We start from the raw sequence: 20,209 nt of genomic DNA, 5'->3' as shown, positions 1-20,209 counted from the left end.
ACTGATGTAGGGAAAGGGCTTTGCCCCATGTAGGTTCCAGGCTACCAGGATTCTGCCTTTTTCAACATGTGGTTTTCAAGATTGCCTTGGACGTCAGCATCCAGCTGGTACACCAAGGAAAGAGGTTTTATGTACCAGGCCTGGAAGTGGTGTGCATGACTTCTCTGCCCACACTCACTGGCTGGAACTAGTCACATGACCATACCAGAGGCAAGGTGGGCTGTGAAATAGATGTCCAGGCAGATGAGGGGTACAGATAGTTGGCTGGCTAAGCAGTCCTCCAATGTCGACTTAAACAGAGACCACACATACCTTTTTACCAAAGGAGATGGCCCCAAATCCCACCGAGGCAATCCATTGACCTCAACATCCAGAGTCCCCTGATGCCGCGTCTTCTTCCACGTCTTCGTTGTGGCCCCTTAAGGTCTGGCAAACTCTGAACTTGGAGATAAGTTACCTGTTTCTACCCCATACCCAGTGATAGAGCTGGGATAGAATAACTGTAGTAGCAAATCTCAGTTGGAAAAGGAAATGGGAAATGGAGCTGTCACTGGCCCCAACAATTAGAAAATCATGCTGAACAGGCTGGGCGCGGTGGCTCACACCTGTAATCCCAGCACTAGGAGGCTGAGATGGACGGATCACGAGGTCAGGAGATCGAGACCATCCTGGCCAACATGGCAAAACCCCGTCTCTTCAAAAAATAGAAAAATTAGCTGAGGGTGGTGGAGCATGCCTGTAATCCCAGCTACTCGGGAGGCTGAGGCAGGAGAATTGCTTGAACCTGGGAGTCAGAGGTTGCAGTGAGCTGAGATCGTGCCACTGCCCTCCACTCCAGCCTGGTGACAGAGCGAGACTCCGTCTCAAAAACAAACAAAAATCGTGCTGAACAGACATTATGAAGGAGTTTATTAAAAATTCTAGACCAGGCACAGTGGTTCACGCCTGTAATCCCAGCACTTTGGGAGGCCGAGGTGGGCGGATCACAAGGTCAGGAGTTCAAGACCAGCCTGGCCAACATGGTGAAACCCCATCTCTACTAAAAATACAAAAATTGGGCCGGGTGTGGTGGCTCAAGCCTGTAATCCCAGCACTTTGGGAGGCTGAGGCAGGCGGATCATGAGGTCAGGAGATCGAGACCATCCTGGCTAACATGGTGAAACCCCGTCTCTACTAAAAAAATACAAAAAATTAGCCAGGCATGGTGGCGGGCGCCTGTAGTCCCAGTTACTCGGGAGGCTGAGGCAGGAGAATGGCGTAGACCCAAGAGGCGGAGCTTGCAGTGAGCTGAGATCACACCGCTGCACTCCAGCCTGGGCGACACAGCAAAACTCCGTCTCAAAAAAAAAAAAAAAATTAGCCAGGCATGGTGGTGCGTGCCTGTAATCCCAGCTACTTGGGAGGCTGAGGCATCAGACTCACTTGAACCCAGGAGGTGGAGGTTGCAGTGAGCCGAGACTGCGCCATTGCGCTCCAGCCTGGCAACAGAGCGAGACCCCGCCTCAAAAAAAAAAAAAAAAAAATTCTGATTGCCTAGTTTGGAAGGAACTCCCTTGTCCATTGTCCATAGCCCCATCTGAGTAGGCATTGAGTCTGCTCTTGGGAGTTGGCACGACCTTCCTAGCTAGCTTACTGCTTGGTGCAAGTCTGAGGACCCAAGGGTTGTCTAAAACCTTGGAAAAGAGTCAGTGGCTTTTAAAACCTGAGTGTGTGGTTAATTTGGGAAAACAATTTACTTGGTAGACTTCTGATTATTCACTTGCAGCCATTTCTGCATGCCAGTAACCACACTAGCAATTCATGCCTCTACACAGTTCTCAAGGCTGATTAATTTTGCTTCTCACTTCTAGTTCATTCTCAGAGACACCTGCCTTGACTTCATCTGAAGTATATTTGAATGGGAAAACCCCAACAGATGATTTTTGCTGCAGGGCTGTCTTACTGGGCCTTGGTATTCAAAGCCTGTTTCAAACTTAGCTCTTATCTGGGATCTCGAAGGAAATTCATTTTTTACAACCCGCAAGGTCCCAGGTATTTTGACTCACTCTTTTTCATTTCTGCTTATAACCAGCCAATTCTTTCCTACGTTTAGGGTTGTTTTGTCTAATAGAGACGGGGGTTTCACCATGTTGGCCAGGCTGGTCTCAAACTCCTGACCTCAAGTGACCCTCCCCCTCGGCCTCCCAAGGTGCTAGGATTGTAGGCGTGAACCACCACACCCAGCCAGGTCGTTCTTGTAATGCTTGTAACAGCACACTGACTTGAGTTTTCAACTCTTCTCTTAGGCCAGAGATTCAGGCTATGTAGTTAATATAGCCAACCATCCAAGTTGCCACAGGAAGCAGTTTTTCCAGATGATTTGCCCTCCGAATAACATAGGTCTCCACTTTTCCAGCCTCCCAGATCAGTTTCCTTCTTGACCACCAAACCAGTGTTATAACAGATTTTTGTGGTAAGCATCCCATTTCAGTACCAGGATCTGTACTGGTTAAGGTTGTCTAACTACTGCAACAAACCAACCCCAAATGTCTGTAGCTTAACACCATAAAACTTTCTTTCTCCTTCACTAACATTCCAATGCGGGTTCAAGTCAGCCAGGTGGGAATGGGGTAGGGGTGCTCTTCTCCAAGTTCATTGAGGAACCGGGCTTCCAGCAGCTCTGCTGTGTTCATGCAGCTCTCAGGGTTGCCCTGGCCTTCAGCATTCCATTGGGACAGGATGGAAATGAGGAGAGTGAAGCGTGAGGGGTTTTCTTTTTTTTTTTTTTTTTTGAGACGGAGTCTCGCTCTGTCACCCAGGCTGGAGTGCAGTGGCCGGATTTCAGCTCTCTGCAAGCTCCGCCTCCCGGGTTCACGCCATTCTCCTGCCTCAGCCTCCGGAGTAGCTGGGACTACAGGCGCCTGCCACCTTGCCCGGCTAGTTTTTTGTATTTTTTAGTAGAGACGGGGTTTCACCGTGTTAGCCAGGATGGTCTCGATCTCCTGACCTTGTGATCCGCCCGTCTCGGCCTCCCAAAGTGCTGGGATTACAGGCTTGAGCCACCGCGCCCGGCCAACGTGAGGGGTTTTCATGGGCCACACCTGCAAATGGTATATATCACTTCTCACACAAAATCAGCAAAAAGTCTCCTGTCCACACCTAGTTGAAGGAGAAGCAGAGAAATGTAGACTAACTGATGTCCGATAAGAAGAGATCGGCTGACGCCGTTTTTACCTAAGAGAAAAAGAATATCAACTTTCTAACGCTGGGCCAGAGAGCAGAGTCTTCTCAACTCTCAGTTATATACTCACTAATTGAAACCCATAATTCTTTTTTTTTTTTAGATGGAGTCTCTCTGTCACCCAGGCTGGAGTGCAACTTCTGCCCCCCCTCCCAGGTTCAAGCAAATCTCCTGCCTCACCCTCCCAAGTAGCTGGGATTACAGGCGCACACCACCATGCCTGGCTAATTTTTGTACTTTTAGTAGAGACAAAGGGTTTCACCATGTTGGTCTGGCTGGTCTCGAACTCCTGACCTTGTGATCCACCCAGCTTGGCCTCTCAAAGTGCTGGGATTACAGGTGTTAGCCACCGCGCCCATCCAGAGACCCATAATTCTGAACTGTTTTGAGTTGATTTCCTTATTGTTGAGTTTCAAGACAACTTTCCTATCCTAAAGCTTTCTTTTCTTTTCTTTTCTTTTTTTTTTTTTTTTGAGACTGAGTGTTGCTCTGTCACCCAGGCTGGAGTGCAGTGACACCATCTTGGCTCACTGCAACCTTGGTCTCCTGGGTTCAAGCGATTCTCCTGCCTCAGCCTCCTGAGCAGCTGGGACTACAGGCACGCACCACCACACCCAGCTAATTTTTGTAGCTTTAGTAGAGATGAGGTTTCACCCTATTGGCCAGGCTGGTCTCGAACTCATTACCTTGTGATCCACCTGCCTTAGCCTCCCAAAGTGCTGGTATTACAGGCGTGAGCCACCACACCTGGCCTATCCTAAAGCTTTCTAAATGACGTGTCTGTGCTTAAAGTGATAAAAAATTAACCATTTTCAGACTTTTAGAGATACCCTGGGGTGTTAACCAGTGTAGAGTCATTACTTTATGTATAGATTTGTACCACGGGGCCTTTATTTGAGAGGATTTCTATGTACACAGACAAGGCAGTTTAAACAGGGTAGCTTAGACAAGTCTCACCTTGTTCTACTACCCTTCTTACCTGTCTGAAAAGAATTATGAGGACAAAGGCTAGTTGAAGGTAAGAAATAATTATTCTGTCGCTCAATCTTTTGATATTCAGTTCTATTTGAAATGAGATTTCTAGTACATGATAGAGCTCTTATTTATAGTCCAATTATAGTAGGAATTATGAGACATTAGTTATTAGTGGAAAGAATTACTGGTCCTTGGCACAGAGAAAGGGGAATTCCCTGCATCTTTATTTTTTAAAAGACTAAAAGTATCAAGGGAGTAAATGTGTTCGGGGTTTTATGGCAGAAGTGTGTATCTACAGCTTGGGGGAGAAAAAAAATCTAAGAAAAGAGGAGTGGAGCTGGGCACAGTTGCTCACACCTGTAGTCTCAGCACTTTGGGAGGCTGAGGCAGGAGAATCTGATCACTTGAGCCCAGGGGTTCAAGGCTGCAGTGAGCCACGATGGTGCCACTGCACTCCAGCCTGGGTGACAGAAAGACACCCTCTCTCACAAAAACAGAAAAGAAGGCTGGGCACGGTGGCTCACGCCTCTGATCCCAGAACTTTGGGAGGCCGAGGCGAGCAGATCAACTGAGGTCAGGAGTTCGAGAACAGCCTGGCCAACATGGTGAAACCTTGTCTCTACTAAAAATACAAAAATTGGCTGGGCGTGGTGGCTTATGTCTGTAATCCTAGCACTTTGAAAGGCCAAGGTGGGCGGATCACGAGGTCAGGAGTTTGAGACCAACCTGGCCAACATGGTGAAACCCCGTCTCTACTAAAAATACAAAAATTAGCCAGGCGGTGTGGCAGGCACCTGTAATCCCAGCTACTGGGGAGGCTGAGGCAGGAGAATCACTTGAACCCGGGAGGTGGAGGTTGCAGTGAGCCAAGACTGTGCCATTGCGCTCCAGCCTGGGTGACAGAGTGAGACTCTGTCTCAAAAAAAAAAAATTCTCCAAATAAATGCTTCAGGATTTTTTTTTTCTTTTTTCTTTTTTGAGACAGAGCCTTGCCCTGTCACTGTAGCGCAGTGGTGCAATCTTGGCTCGCTGCAACCTGCGCATCCCGGGTTCAAGTGATTCTCGTGCTTCAGCCTCCTGAGTAGCTGGGACTACAGGTGCACACCATGCCTGGCTAATTTTTTTTTTTCAAGATTGAGTTTCACTCTTGTTGCCCAGGCTGAAGTGCAATGGCGTCATCTTGACTCACTGCCACCTCTGCCTCCCAGGTTCACGTGATTCTCCTGCCTCAGCCTCCTGAGTAGCTGGGATTACAGGCACCCACCCCACCCAACTAATTTTTTGTATTTTTAGTAGAGACCGGGTTTTACCATATTGGTCAGGCTGGTCTCGAACTCCTGACATCAGGTGATCCATCTGCCCCAGCCTCCGAAAGTGCTGGGATTATAGGTGTGAGCCACCACGCCCAGCCTAATTTTTTGTATTTTTAGTAGAGACAGCATTTTGCCATGTTGCCCAGGCTGGAGTGCGATGGCGTGATCTCGCTCACCACAACCTCTGCCTCCTGGGTTCAAGCGATTCTCCTGCCTCAGCCTCCTGAGTAGCGGGAATTACAGGCATGTGCCACCACACCTGGCTAATTTTGTATTTTAGTAGAGATGGGTTTTCTCCATGTTGATCAGGCTGGTCTCAAACTCCTGACCTCAGGTGATCCACCTGCCCCAGCCTCCCCAGCAGATCATGAGGTCAGGAGTTTGAGACCAGCCTGGTTAACATGGTGAAACCCTGTTTCTACTGAAAATACAAAAAATAGCCAGGCATGGTGGTGGGCACCTATAATCCCAGTTCTTGAGAGGCTGAGGCAGGAGAATCGCTTGAACCCGGGACGCGGAGGTTGCAGTGAGCCGAGATTGTGCCACTGCACTCCAGCTTGGGCAAAAAGAGCGAAACTCCGTCTCAAAATAAATAAATAAATAAATACATAAAACTTTGACCCCTCTTTTCACACCCTACCTATATCTAACCATTCCAGAATCCTATCGACTGTACTTCAAAATATATTCGATATCTGATCATTTCTAGAACCCTGGTCCCAGGCACCATTTCTTCTTGCCTGGATTATTGCAACAGGTCTCCCTGCTCCTGTCCTTGTCTACCTGGCTACCTACCTGCCTGTCTGCCGCCCTACCTGCCTGCCTGCCTACCTATATGCCTACCTACATACCGACTACCTGCCTACATACCTATCTGCCTGCCTGCCTGCCTACCTTCCTGCCTGCCTGCCTGCCTACCTACCTACATACCTACCTACCTGCCTTCCTGCCTACCTACCTGTCTTGTCCACTCTTAGCACAACAGCCAGCATAATTGTGTTGAATCAGATCAAGCCTCTCCTCCAAACCCTTCAGTGGGTTCCTATCTCACTCAAAGTAAAAGCTGAAGTCCTTATAATGCCTCCAAGGCCCCCGTGGCTCTCTCTGCTTCACTTCCTGCTTGCCTGTCTACCTGCCTACCTACCTACCTGTCTACCTACTTACCTTCCTCCATACCTACATGCTTATCTACATACCTACCTATCTACATACCTGTCTGCTTGCCTGTCTACCTATCTGCCTGCCTGCCTACTTACCTACCTAGCTGCTAGCCTACCTACATGCCTATCTACATACCTGTCTGCCTGCCTGCCTACCTGCCTACCTACATGCCTATCTATATACCTACCTATCTGCATACCTGCTGCTTGCCTGCCTACCTGTCTCTCTGCCTGCTTACCTACCTACCCACTTGCCTTCCTGCCTACCTAACTGCCTTGTCTGCTCTTAGCACAACAGCCAGGTATTGAATCAGATCAGGCCTCTCCTCCAAACCCTTCAGCGGGTTCCTATCTCACTCAGAGTAAAAGCTGAAGTCCTTATAATGCCTCCAAGGCCCCGGTGGCTCTCTCTCCTTCACTTCCTGCTTTCCCACCCTTCAGCTCTGAGCCACCCTGGCCTGATTGGCCTTGACACTTGCCATTACATGCCTGCTCCCACGTCAGGGCCTTAGGCTGGAATTCTGTTTCCTCAGAGACCTTCCTGGCTTTCTTTCTCACTTCTTTCAAGTCTTTACTCAGATTAAATATTTGGTAAATATAAATCAGGTAAATATAAATTTGGTAAATATAAATATAAATATAAATAAATGTGGTCAATATAAATATAAATCAGACCTTTATACAAGGTCTCGCTCTGTCACCCAGGCTGAGGTGCTGTGCAATTACGACTCCCTGCAGCCTCAAACTCCTGGGCTCAAGAGATCCTCCCACCTCAGCCTCCTGAGGAGCTGGAACTACATGTTCACACCTCCCAAAGTGTGGGGATTACAGGTGTAATTGATAAATATTTGATAACTTACTTAGGTAAAGTAGCCAGAGAAGACCTCACCAAAGTGATACTAGGTGACAGTATAACACCTTAGTGATATCACCTTAGTGAGGCCTTCTCTAGCTACTTTATCTAAAATTGTAGCTGCCCCTCCCCACATCACTTCCCTTCTACATTTTTCTCCTTTGCATTGACCACTACCTAACATACTGTGTCTCACTTATGTATCTTGTTTATTTTCTTTCTCTGCTATTAGACTGTAAGCTCCATGAGGGTAGGGATTGATGTCTGTCCTTCTCAATGCCATACCCTCAGTGTCTAGAACTGTGCCTTGTGCAGAGGAGCCACTTGACAGAGCAGGAGCACCGTCATCTTGGACAAACACCACCATTTTCAGTTCCAGCTCCCTTTCAAACCTCATGCATCTTAAGGAAATCACTTCTCTTCTAACAACAAGCAGCCAGAAAGAGCAGACAGTAAACACAGATAAGACAGCTCAGGCACAGAAGGAGGGAGAAAATCAACTTCACACTCATACAATGGGCCTCAGTAAAACAGTGGGCCCTAATAAGCACATTCCTTTCCCTCTAGGTGCACTAAGATAGGGAAGCTAAAAAGCAGACTCAGGGGGTTGGGGGATGCCTGCAGCTGCAGGAAGATGTATGGGAACAGACACACAACTGTCCCTCCCACGTAAGCAAGACAAAGAGACACAGAAACATTCCGAGCCTGTGATAAGCTCTCCCACCCTGAACTCTTAAATACTCATAGTCTGTAAGAGAAAAGGCTCCCAACTTAACTTGGCCAGGAGCCCCTCTCAGGTTTATTCTCCAAAATATGCCCATCTTTGACTGTTAAGCCACTTTTCATGTTTCTTTCTTCTTTCTTCAACTCTTACACCACTCAGATATGTTTTGAATGAACAAATCCAGGAACACCATTTTTCTGCCTCAGTTTCCTGACTTCAAAGTCCCTGAGAGGCTGCCATAAGTGGGGTGACATAGCTAGTGCAGAAATGTGCCTGAAACCCAGACAGGTCAGTGAGGCCCATTGAGAGATTCTAGCCACAATGACCACTGATGCTGAGTTTAATGTAGATTTAAGGCAGATGACATTCAGGGTTAGTATGCTTGCAGACTTCTATGTGAGGTAGTTTTTTTGTTTTTTTGTTTGTTTGTTTTTTGTTTTTTTTTTTTTAGACAGGTTCTCACTCTATCGCCCAGGCTGGAGTGCTAGAGTACAGTGGCACAATCATAGCTCACTATAACCTTGAAACTCCTTGGCTCAAGTCATCCTCTCACAGCAGCCTCCTGAGTAGCTAGGACTAGAGGTGCATGCAGGCACACTCAGCTAATTTTTTTTTTTTTTTTTTTTGAGACGGAGTCTCGCTTTGTTGCCCAGGTCGGAGTACAGTGGCGTGATCTCGGCTCACTGCAAGCTCCGCCTCCCGGGTTTACGCCATTCTCCTGCCTCAGCCTCCCGAGTAGCTGGGACTACAGGCACCCGCCACCACGCCCGGCTAATTTTTTGTATTTTTAGTAGAGACGGGGTTTCAATGTGTTAGCCAGGATGGTCTCGATCTCCTGACCTCATGATCCACCCGCCTCGGCCTCCCAACCAGCTAATTTTTTAAAATTTCTTAGAGACAGGATCTTACTATGTTGCCCAGGGTGGACTTGAACTCCTGACCTCAAGCAATGCTCCTGCCTCAGCCTTCCAAAGTATTGGGATTATAAGTGTGAGCCACTGCACCTACCTGGCCCCGGTGAAGTAGTACTTCTTATTATACCCACATATAAGACTAATTTGGGACATTGGCAAACAGTGTCTCTCTGCTACAGTCTTTGATCATAGTACCTCACCCATTATCTTCCTAGAACGGGAAGGCTCAAATCAGGTGTATTAGGCCAGTCTTTCATTGCTATAAATACCTGAGAGTGGGTAATTTATTTTATTTTATTTTTTTGAGATGGAGTCTTGCTCTGTTTCCCAGGCTGGAGTGCAGTGGCATGATCTTGGCTCACTACAACCTCCACCTCCCAGGTTCAAGCGATTCTCCTGCATCAGCCTCCCAAGTAGCTGGGACTACAGGCATGCACAACCATGCCTGGCTAATTTTTGTATTTTTAGTAGATATGGGGTTTTACCACGTTGGCCATGCTGGTCTTGAATGCCGGACCTCAAGTGATCCACCCGCCTTGGCCTCCCAAAGTGCTAGGATTACAGGCGTGAGCCACTGTGCTCAGTGAGACTGTGTAATTTATAAAGAAAAGAAGTTTAATTGGCTCATAGTTCTGCAGGCTGCACAAGCATGGGCCAACATTGTTCAGCTTCTGGGGAGGCCTCCGGGAACTTTTACTCATGGCAGAAGGTGAAGCAGGAGCAGGCATATCACATGACAAAAGCAAGAGCAAGAGAAAGAGCGTGGTGGGGAGGTGTCACATACTTTTACCTGACTACATCTTGCGAGAATTCACTCACTGTCTTGAGGACAGCACCAAGAGGATGGTGCTCAACCATTCATGAGAACTACACCCCCACGATCCAATCACCGCCCATCAGGCTCCACCTCCAACATTACTTTTTTTTTTTTTTTTTTTTTTTTTGAGACAGGATCTTGCTTTGCGCCCAGGCTGGAATGCAGTGGCGTGATCTCAGCTCACTGCAACCTCTGCCTCCCAGTTTCAAGCGATTCTCCTGCCTCAGCCTCCAGTGTAGCTGGGATTAAGGCACGTGTGCCACCATGCCTGGCTAATTTTTGTATTGTTAGTAGAGACGGGGTTTCACCATGTTGGCCAGGCTGGTCTCGAACTCCTGACCTCAAGTGATCTGCTTATCTTGGCCTCCCAAAGTGCTGGGATTATAGGAATGAGCCACCACACCTGGCCTGAGGATTACATTTTCACATGAGATTTGAAACAAATATCCAAACTATATCATCAGGTGTAAAAAGAAGCAACCTTACATCATTTGTCCTTAGTTTTGTTTTATTTTTGTCACCTAGGCTGGGGTCTTGAACTCCTGACCTCAGGCAATCCACCCACCTCGGTATCCCAAAGTGCTGGGATTACAAGTGTGAGCCACAGCACACAGTCTCTTTTGTCCTTTAACTTCCATGGCCAGCTAAAAACTGTATCTGCATTTTAATTAAGTTAAAACCATTAATCAGCAAAAATAAATTAATCAGAAAATTATTCAGAAAAAAGAAACTGTAAAGGCCGGGCACAGTGGCTCAAGCCTGTAATCCCAGCACTTTGGGAGGCCGAGACGGGCGGATCACGAGGTCAGGAGATCGAGACCATCCTGGCTAACACGGTGAAACCCTGTCTCTACTAAAAAATACAAAAAACTAGCCGGGTGAGGTGGCGAGCGCCTGTAGTCCCAGCTACTCAGGAGGCTGAGGCAGGAGAATGGCGTGAACCTGGGAGGCGGAGCTTGCAGTGAGCTGAGATCCGGCCACTGCACTCCAGCCTGGGTGACAGAGCGAGACTCTGTCTCAAAAAAAAAAAAAAAAACAAACCTGTAGCATAGCCCTTTGTATGCTACAGCTCAAGGCAGCTGTTCTAGGTTGATGGACAGTTCTCTTCCATACAGTGATTCAAGGAACTAGAGTGTCTACATTTTATAAGTCTGACATCCCCTTGGCTTCATCCCACTGATAGAAGAAGAAACAGCACGGAAGAGGAAATTTGTGTAGAATCCCAGCCTAGGAATGGATCACATTTCTGTTCATGTTCTATTTGAGAGGATTTGATCATATAGCTGTGTCTGTTGCAAAGGAGGCTGGGAAATGTAGTGTAGCACTGTGCCTGGTTACAACCGTATTACTGTGTAAAGAGAGAGAAGATTTTGTTTTTTTGTTGTTTGGCTTTTGTTTTGAGACAGGGTCTTGTTCTGTTGCCTAAGTTGGAGTGCAGTGGTGCAAACATGGCTCACTGCAGCCTCAACCTTCCATGTGGCTGGGATCACAGGAACACATCACCATGCCCGGCTAATTTTGTGATTTTTTGTAGAGATGGGGGTCTTACTTTGTTGCCCAGGCTGGTCTTGAACTCCTGGGCTCAAGTGATCGTCCCACCTTGGCCTCCCAAAGCGCTGGGATTACAGATGTTAGCCATCACACCCAGTCAGAGAGAGCAGATTTGGGTGAATAGCTAGAGGCCCTCGGATGCGAACAGACCAGCATGCTTGAGAAATTAAGGTTGGTGGGGCTGGCACACACCAGCTGAGAGATTAGGAGATGAGTCAGGGAGGGAGGCTGGATCAGATCAGCGTTGGAAGCCAGAAAAAAGAGTATGGACTGTATTCTAAATGCTATGACAGTAGGTGGAGGCTGCAGTCAGCTGAGATCACGCCACTGCACTCCAGCCTGGGTGACAGAGCGAGACTCTGTCTCAAAAAACAACAGGCTGGGCCGGGCGCGGTGGCTCACGCCTGTAATCCCAGCTGTCAGGGAGGCAGAGGCAGGAGGATAGCTTGAGCCCAGGAGTTCAAGACCTGCCTGGGTAATATAGCGAGACCCCGTTCTCCACAAAAAAGGAAAAAAAAAAAAAAGAGAAAAAAAAAAAAAGAGAAAAAAAAAAAAAACAACAGGCTGGGCGCCCGGTGGCTCAGGCCTGTAATCCCAGCACTTTGGGAGGCTAAGGTGGGTGGATCACGAGGTCAGGAGTTCAAGACCAGCCTGGCCAAAGTGATAAAACCCCATCTCTACTAAAAATACAAAAATTAGCCAGGTGCAGTGACAGGCACCTGTAATCCCAGCTACTTGGGAGACTGAGGCAGGATAATTGCTTGAACCCAGGAGGCGGAGGTTGCAGTGAGCCAAGATCGAGCCACTGCACTCCAGCCTGGGCGACAGAGTAAGACTCTGTCTCAAAGAACAACGAAAAAAAAAAATAAAAAATAAAAAAATAAGAATAGAAAAATAGAATCATTTTTCCTGGGTCACTGATTTGGAAATTAAGGCAAAGTGACTTGCCTGAGGCCCTAGCATGAATCAGCTGAGGCTTTTGATTCTTGTTGCCTTTTGACTCAGAGTCCCATGCACTTCTCATGTGATCAGAAAAGTCTTGTGCAATAAATGAATGAGCTTCAATTTCCAGCTTAGGTGACTCCCAATAACAAAACAAATAGTTACCTTGTGTTTTTCAGAGTCACCCTGTTGTTGTTGTTGTTGTTTGTTTGTTTGTGTGCTTTTTGGGGTTTTCTTAGAGATGAAGTCTCACTCTGTCACCCAGGCTGGAGTGCAGCCACGTGAGCTCAAGAGACCCTCCCTCTTCAGCCTCCGAAGCAGCTGAGGCTATAGACGGGCACCACCACGCCCGGCTCGCCCTGTGTTTGACACGCAGAATGAATTCCATATTTGAATGCTGGACAAGGAGCAATTAGCTGCGCATGAATGCACATTTGACCTCTCCCTCTTTCCTGCAAGAAGTCTTGTTAGATAACAATGTCTGTTCTACCAGCTCACCTATGCAAACCTTAGGAATTTGGTAGACAGTGAGACCTTACGTTCCTCTGAATGTTGTAAAATGCTGAACGTGACCATCTCCCAATGCATGAAGATGAAAACAATAGGGTAGAAATGCCACCACCTTCTTACGTCACAGACTAAGTGGATCACCCCGGGTATACAGCCAAGGAATAAAAATATCCATTGAGTGTACCCTGTGTCCAAGCCATGAACAGCCATTCCTAGTGAGGAGGTGCCCAGCAGAAGACAGTGCTCAGCAGAAGATGGCCTGCTATTCAACAGCAGAGAAGAATTCCAAAGCTTGTTGGGTCAACTACGGGGACTGCATTTTCATGAACCAGAGCTGCATCCAACAGGTTGGGGCCTGTACGCACCTAGCCAGGATGGAGTGGGAAGGAAGTGCACGATTAGACTAGTCATTCACTCCAGCTGCCTCTGACTGCACAAACACCTTTGGTAAGTAGGAGGCTATTTCTACTCACAGATACCTGGTTATTTATTTCCTCATTCAAAATAATGTGTCCTCTGTCCTCAACTTTTTCTCTACCGATCCAGTGACTGGAGTCTCAACCCTCATCTGTTCTTATTCTGCTCTCTGAGTAAGAGAGGTAGATGACAACTCCAAAGAGGCTGTTATCTCTTATTTTCCTGAACTCAGTACAAATAAGAAAACACCCTGGGCTGGGCATGATGGCTCATGCCTGTAATCCCAGCCCTTTGGGAGGTTGAGGTAAGAGGATGGCCTGAGCTCAGGAGTTCAAGACCAGCCTGAGTAACAGAGCGAGGCCATGTCTCTATAAAAAATAAAATTCGCTGGGCATGGTGGCACAGCTACTTGGGAGGCTGACGTGGGAGGATTCCCCAGGGAGTTCAAGCTGCAGTGAGCTATGATCACACCACTGCACTCCAGCCTGGGTGACAAAGAGTGAGACCCTGTCTTTAAAAAATAATTTAAGGCCGAGGCGGGCAGATCACCTGAGGTCAGGAGTTCAAGACCAGCCTAGGCAACATGGTGAAACCCCGTCTCTACTAAAAATACAAAAATTAGCCGGGCATGGTGGCTGGTGCCTGTAATCCCAGCTACTCAGGAGGCTGAGGCAGACAATTGCTTGAACCCGGGAGGCAAGGTTGCAGTGAGCTGAGATCATGCCACTGCACTCCAGCCTGGGCGACAAAATAAATAAATAAATAAACAAACAAATAAATATATATTTTTTTTTAAAAAAAGGAAAATGTCCTGGGTTTAGTTAGTATAAACTTTACTTTTTTCCCTAAAGGGTTAGACCCAGCCCCCGTGGGGTTGTCTCCTAGAATAGCATTCAAAACTGTAAAGGGCTCCTTGGCCCAGAAAAGGATACAAATGACTTCTGGAGTCAGATTCCTGGGTTGGCATTTGGGCTCCACCACTTGCTGTATGATTTTCAGCAAAGTACCTAAATCCTATCCCTTAATTTCTTTATCTGTACAAGAATCGTTCCATGAGGATACATGAGACCAGTGTACAGAAAGCACTGAGTTCAGTGCATGACACATAGTTAACACTAAACACTTAACATTCACTGTTGTCGACACTCGTATTTACTGTTAGGAACTCTTGTCCTAGGTCCTGGGGTGGTAATGATATGCGGCAACCCCAGCTTCTCAGGTAATTGTTTTCTTTTCCTTTTCCTGAGTTCATTTTGTCCCCTGATGTAGTCATATAAAAACAAAGTACCAGCAGGGCGTGGTGGCTCACACCTGTAATTCCAGCATTTTGGGAGGCCGAGGCGGGTGGATCAACTGAGGTCAGGAGTTCCAGACAAGCCTGGCCAACCTGGCAAAACCCCGTCTCTACTAAAATACAAAAAATTAGCCGGGCATGGTGGTGGGCGCCTGTAATCTCAGCACTCAGGAAGCTGAGACAGGAGAATCACTTGAACCTGGGAGGCGGAGGCTGCAGTGAGCCGAGATTGTGCCACTGCACTCCGACCTGGGGAACAGAGCAAGACTCTGCCTCAAAAAAAAAAAAAAAAAAAAAAAAAATGAGCTGGGTGTGGTGGCACGCGCGCCCGTAGTCCCAGCTACTCAGGAGGCTGAAGCGGGAGAATCGCTTAAACCTGGGAAGCAGAGGTTGCAGTGAGCCGATATCGCATCACTGCACTCTAGCCTGGGGAACAGAGCAAGGCTCTGTCTCAGAAAAAAAAAAAAAAAAAAAAAAAAAGGTAACACTATCTTAGGTCTCTCCTTAGGAAACCGAGGGGTGGGGAGCAACCTTTGGAGGCTTGTGGGGTTCCTCTGAGATAAGCAATGAATCAGTATTTCAGATGCTAAGGGGACTTCAGGGATGGGGTGGCCTGAGCAGAGAAGAGGGAAGACCAGGGAACCAGAGTTGAGAATTGGGGTGTCTGAGAATAAAAAGGAGGGACTAATCGATGTGTCAGGATATATTTATTTGGGAACCTAGGGAGGGGAGAGAGCCAGGTAGGAGACTGAGAGCTCTAAGGGCAGGGGCTTTATGAGATGGATTTGAGGAGGGCGTGTGGGGACACAGAGTTGTTTTGGTGGGCTTCAGGGGCTGGGGGAGTTGAGGCCCTCGCGATACGTGGGGCTGAAGAAGAGGGATAAGGATAAGGAGTGGGAACCGTGTTGGGGCTGAAGGTGAAGAGGGTGTGTTTAGGGGGTGGGGAGGAGCACCAGGGGCCTCAAATGTAAGACTGGGCCTTTAAGTTGAGGCACTGAGGAGGGGAGAGGCTGGGGAGGGCCGGGGGGCCAGGGAAGGTCTAGGGCTGGGGGCTGGAGTCTAGGCTGACCCGGTGGGGGTGCTGGGTCCTTCAGGCTGCCAAAGCCAGGGGGCCTGGGTCTGCGCATTGAGGGGATGGCTGGGCTGAGGAAGGGGAGGAAGATAAGTGGGGCTTGTGGGCTGAGAGGGTCTCGGGGTCCCTGGCCAGAGTTAGTGAGGTGCACTGGGGTCTCCGAGGAGGGGTGGGGCCCCCCGCGAGGGAGGAGGGTCTGTGGACTAAAGAGGACCGGCAGGAGGGGGCCCAGGGTCTGTGGGTGTCTCTGGAGTCTCTGAGGAGGGCCAGGGTCTCGGGGTCTGTGGAGGTCTCGGGTCTGTGGAGGTCTCTGGCCTGTGGGGTCGGAGTCTCCAGAGTCCTTGGGGCTGTGGAAGTCTTTGGGGTTTTGAGGCGGGAGCCTGTGGGCTGAGGAGGGCTGTGGGGAGGGTCTCGGGGTCTCTGAGGCGGGCCAGCGCCTCGGGGTCTGTGGGGGTTGCTGAGGAGGGCTGGGGGCCCAGGGTCTGTGGGGGTCCCCAGCAGGTGGGACTGGGGTCTCCGGAGTCCCTGGAATCTGAGAGTGTCTCTGAGGTCCCGGGGGGGTAGTCTATGGCCTGAGGAGGGCTGGTGGGGAGGGTCGGTGTCCTGGGCAGGTGGGGTCGGGGTCTCCTGAGTCCCTGGGGTCTGAGAGTGTCTCTGGGGTCCCTGAGGGAATCTGTGGGCTGAGGAGGGCTTGGGGAGGGTCTCTGAGGAGGGCCGGGGTCCCCGGCACGAGATCTCCGGAGTCCCTGGGGTCTGAGGGTGTCTCTGGGGACCCGGGGAGAGTCTGTGGCCTGAGGAGGGCTGGGGGCGGGTCTCGGGGTCTCTGGGGAGGGCCGCGCCCAGGGTCTGTGCGGGTCTCCGGGTCCCCGGAGTCCCCAGGCGCAGGCGGGCCCTGGCGCCGCCCCGCCTGACATCAGTTCCTGCCGCCGCCGCCGCGCACAGCCCGCGGCCTCCTTCCCCGCCGGCCGCGCTCCGGAGCCGCCGGGCCGCGGTGGAGCGAGGGCCCGGGCGAGGCGAGGGCCGGGCGGCGGGCGCCGGGCCCCGCGGCCGGCACGACGGAGCCCCCGTACGGCCGGCGGCAGCGGTTGGCGGCGGCCCCCGGCCCCCGGCGCGGGAAGAGGCGGCGGGGCGGCGGCAGCGGCGGCGACGGTGGCAGCGCCATGGAGCCGCGGGAGGTGAAGGACCGGATCCTGGAGAACATCTCGCTGTCGGTGAAGAAGGTGAGCGCGGCCGGCCTCCCTCCCGGCCGGGGCCCCTTCCCCGCCGCTCCCCCAACGCCCTCCGTCGGCGCTTGCCCGGGCCGGGGTCCCTCCTGCCGCCGGGACTCGGGCCCCCCGCCCTTCCCCTCCGCGACCCGGGGGGCGACGAGCGGCCGGGAGCACCGGGCGGGTGGAGGGGAAGCGGGGCCGCTCACGTGAGCGCCGCGGCCTCGGAGCTATTTTTAAAGAACAAAGTTAGGTCAGCATCCTCGGAGCTTCCCCAAACCTGGCCCGGGGCCCTGCCCTCCCGGAGAGGGGTCAGCGACCCTCCGGTCCCCCACTGGGGCAGCGGCGCCCCCGGCAGCTCCTGAAGGAGCCCTATGCAGCTTCCTGCGGAATCCGCTGCATCCCCGGGTCCCACTGCGAGGCTGGCGTCGCCCAGGGTCTGGCAGTCAGGGTGGAGACCAGTGACAAGCAACTTAACTTTCCCCGGGCTTGGGTCCTGGCGACATTGCCTCTGCTCCTGGGAAGTCCCCTGAATAATCTTGCTCAAGGATGGTAGCTTTGAAGAGGTTCACTGGGGGCTTTGATTATAAGAAGCTGAAGTACCTGGGGATTGCATTTTGGATGCGGAACCGAGGAACCGGGTGACACCACAGACACCTTGCTGTGGGGCTTGCCGCAGTAAACATCACTGTCCCAATTCCAGGTAGAAATGAGTACATACCTGTCAAGGGCATGTATTTGTGATGAAGTTGGCATATCCGCAAAAGGGTCTCGTGCTAGAAGGTAGAATCCATATTCTGACATTGTTGGGCTGGATGTAAAAATAAAATAATAATAATTTTAAAAGAATCCATCTTCCCTGAAAACCTCAATGGCCAAATCAGAATGGATTTCTCTCTCTCTCTCTCTCTCTCTCTTCCCCCCCTCTCTCCCCCCCCCCCTCTGTAATTTGAATTCCTGGCTCACCATATAGTCTCAGAAACTGAAAAAAAAAAAGAAAAAGAAAAAGAAAATGGCTTGGGTGAGGGACTCAGCAGCTTATTTTACTTGAAGAAGCAAAATGAAGATAATTAGATCAACCATCATATTGAAATAATTGTCTGTTTTCCCACTTATCCTCAAAAGCAACACAGGCAAGCTATTTTACCTTTTATAAAGATAAATGTGACTTAAAAATAAAACAGATTCTCAAATTGCCCTTACTAAAAACGTTCGTTTAAAAGCACAACTAAAGTAACATTGCTGAGATACAAGAGTTTTATGTAGTTTTACTGAGCTTTGCTAATGTAATGTGGTATGATTTTTGCTTACTCAAGGAGGGCAGGATGAGCAAATACTTTGTTGAGAAACAATACATCTTTCCTAATGGAAGAGAAAGGAACACAGGTGACCTTTCTAATCTAATCTGGGCTGATTGTGGCTTCAGGTAGGCCCGGCATTTGTCTTTTTATTTCAAACAAATGAATGGAGAAAGTCCGTGATGGAGAGGTGGTAGACATGGAGCACCCAGTCACATGTATAAGCATGAGTCTTTTGAAGGCAGAGACTCACTCTGTAAATCAGGCTGTCACTTATGAGAGTTAGGTGTGTTTGCTAAGATGCATATAATTTTAGGTGTTTGGACAAGGACACTTTATTGAGCTGGAATGCACCCCAGAAAATGTCACACACTAGAAACTGCAAACCCATCCCTGGGTGTATCACAACCAAAGCCATGGTCAGCATCATCGTTAGGAGAATGGATTCTGGAGTCTAGCTGCCCGATTGAATCCCCACCCTGCCATATTAATAACCCTGTAACCTTGGTCAGGCTTATTAACCTCTCCATGCCCCAGTTTCTTCATCTATAAAGCAGGGATAAAATTAGGGTTGTTGTGAAGTGTTTTTTGTTGTTGTTGTTTTGTTTGTTTTTGAGACAGTGTCTTGCTCTCTTTCCTAGGCTGGAGGTGTGATCTCCAGTGGTGTGATCTCAGCTCACTACAACCTCTACCTCCCAGGTTCAAGCGATTCTCCTGCTTCGGCCTCCTGGGTAGCTTGGGATTACAGGCGTGCGCCACCTTGCCTGGCTAATTTTTGTGGTTTTTTTTTTTTTTTTTTTTTTTTTGAGACGGAGTCTGGCTCTGTCGCCCAGGCTAGAGTGCAGTGGCCGGATCTCAGCTCACTGCAAGCTCCGCCTCCCGGGTTTACGCCATTCTCCTGCCTCAGCCTCCCGAGTAGCTGGGACTACAGGCGCCCACTACCTCGCCTGGCTAGTTTTTTTGTATTTTTTAGTAGAGACGGGGTTTCACCAGGTTAGCCAGGATGGTCTCGATCTCCTGACCTTGTGATCCGCCCGTCTCAGCCTCCCAAAGTGCTGGGATTACAGGCTTGAGCCACCGCGCCCGGCCAATTTTTGTGTTTTTAGTGGAGATGGAGTTTCACCATGTTGGCCAGGCTGGTCTTGGAACTCCTGAACTCAAGTGATCTGCCTGCCTTGGCCTCCCAAAGTGCTGGGATTACAGGTGTGAGCCACCGCGCCCGACTAATTTTTGTGTTTTTGCAGAGACGGGATTTCACCATATTGGCCGGGCTGTGTTGTGATTTTTTTTTTTTTTTTTGAGACGAAGTCTCACTTTGTTGCCCAGGCTGGAGTACAGTAGCGCAATCTCGGCTCACTACAACCTCCGCCTCCCAGGTTCAAGCAATTCTCCTGCCTCAGCCTCCTGAGTAGCCTGGGATTACAGGTGTGTGCCACCATGCCCGGCTAATTTTTTTTGTATTTTTAGTAGAGACAGGGTTTCACCATATTGGCCAGGCTGGTCTTGAACTCCTGACCTTGTGATCTGCCTGCCTCGGCCTCCCAGAGTGTTGGGATTACAGGCGTGAGCCACTGCGCCCAGCCTTTTTTTTTTTTTTTTTTTTTGAGACAGGAGTCTTGCTCTGTTGCCCAGGCTGGAGTGCAGTGGCGCGATCTCAGCTTACTGTAGGCTCCGCCTCCCGGGTTCATGCCACTCTCCTACCTCAGCCTCCGGAGTAGCTGGGACTACAGGCGCCCGCCACCACACCCGGCTAATTTTTTTGTATTTTTAGTAGAGACGGGGTTTCACCATGTTAGCCAGGATGGTCTCCATCTCCCGACCTTGTGATCCGCCTGCCTCAGCCTCTCAAAGTGCTGGGATTACAGGCGTGGTGAAGTTTTAATAAACATATTTAGAGTGTTTAGCATGGATCCTGACCCAGTCTTTTTTTTTTTTTTTTTGAGA

At 49.6% G+C, this 20,209-nt stretch overlaps 1 protein-coding gene across 3 annotated transcripts in view; it reads left to right on the top strand.

Moving 5' to 3' along the window:
* The first annotated feature begins 16,697 nt into the window (after positions 1-16,697).
* LOC105473252 (pleckstrin homology and RUN domain containing M2) overlaps positions 16,698-20,209 on the top strand; it is a 51,546-nt gene continuing 48,034 nt past the window's right edge. For 2 of the 3 annotated variants that reach the window (XM_071100186.1, XM_071100184.1), the window contains exon 1: positions 16,698-16,982. In XM_071100186.1, coding sequence (XP_070956287.1) covers positions 16,923-16,982 — 60 coding nt within the window. In that variant the 5' untranslated portion in view covers positions 16,698-16,922. The remainder of the gene's footprint in view (positions 16,983-20,209) is intronic. The other variant, XR_011625884.1, reaches the window with a different exon arrangement.

The sequence above is a fragment of the Macaca nemestrina genome, chromosome 1 (genome assembly GCF_043159975.1).
Source record: "Macaca nemestrina isolate mMacNem1 chromosome 1, mMacNem.hap1, whole genome shotgun sequence".
Lineage (NCBI taxonomy): Eukaryota > Metazoa > Chordata > Mammalia > Primates > Cercopithecidae > Macaca > Macaca nemestrina.
The sequence above is the reverse complement of the archived record's forward strand: the minus strand, read 5'-3'. Positions and strand labels throughout refer to the sequence as shown.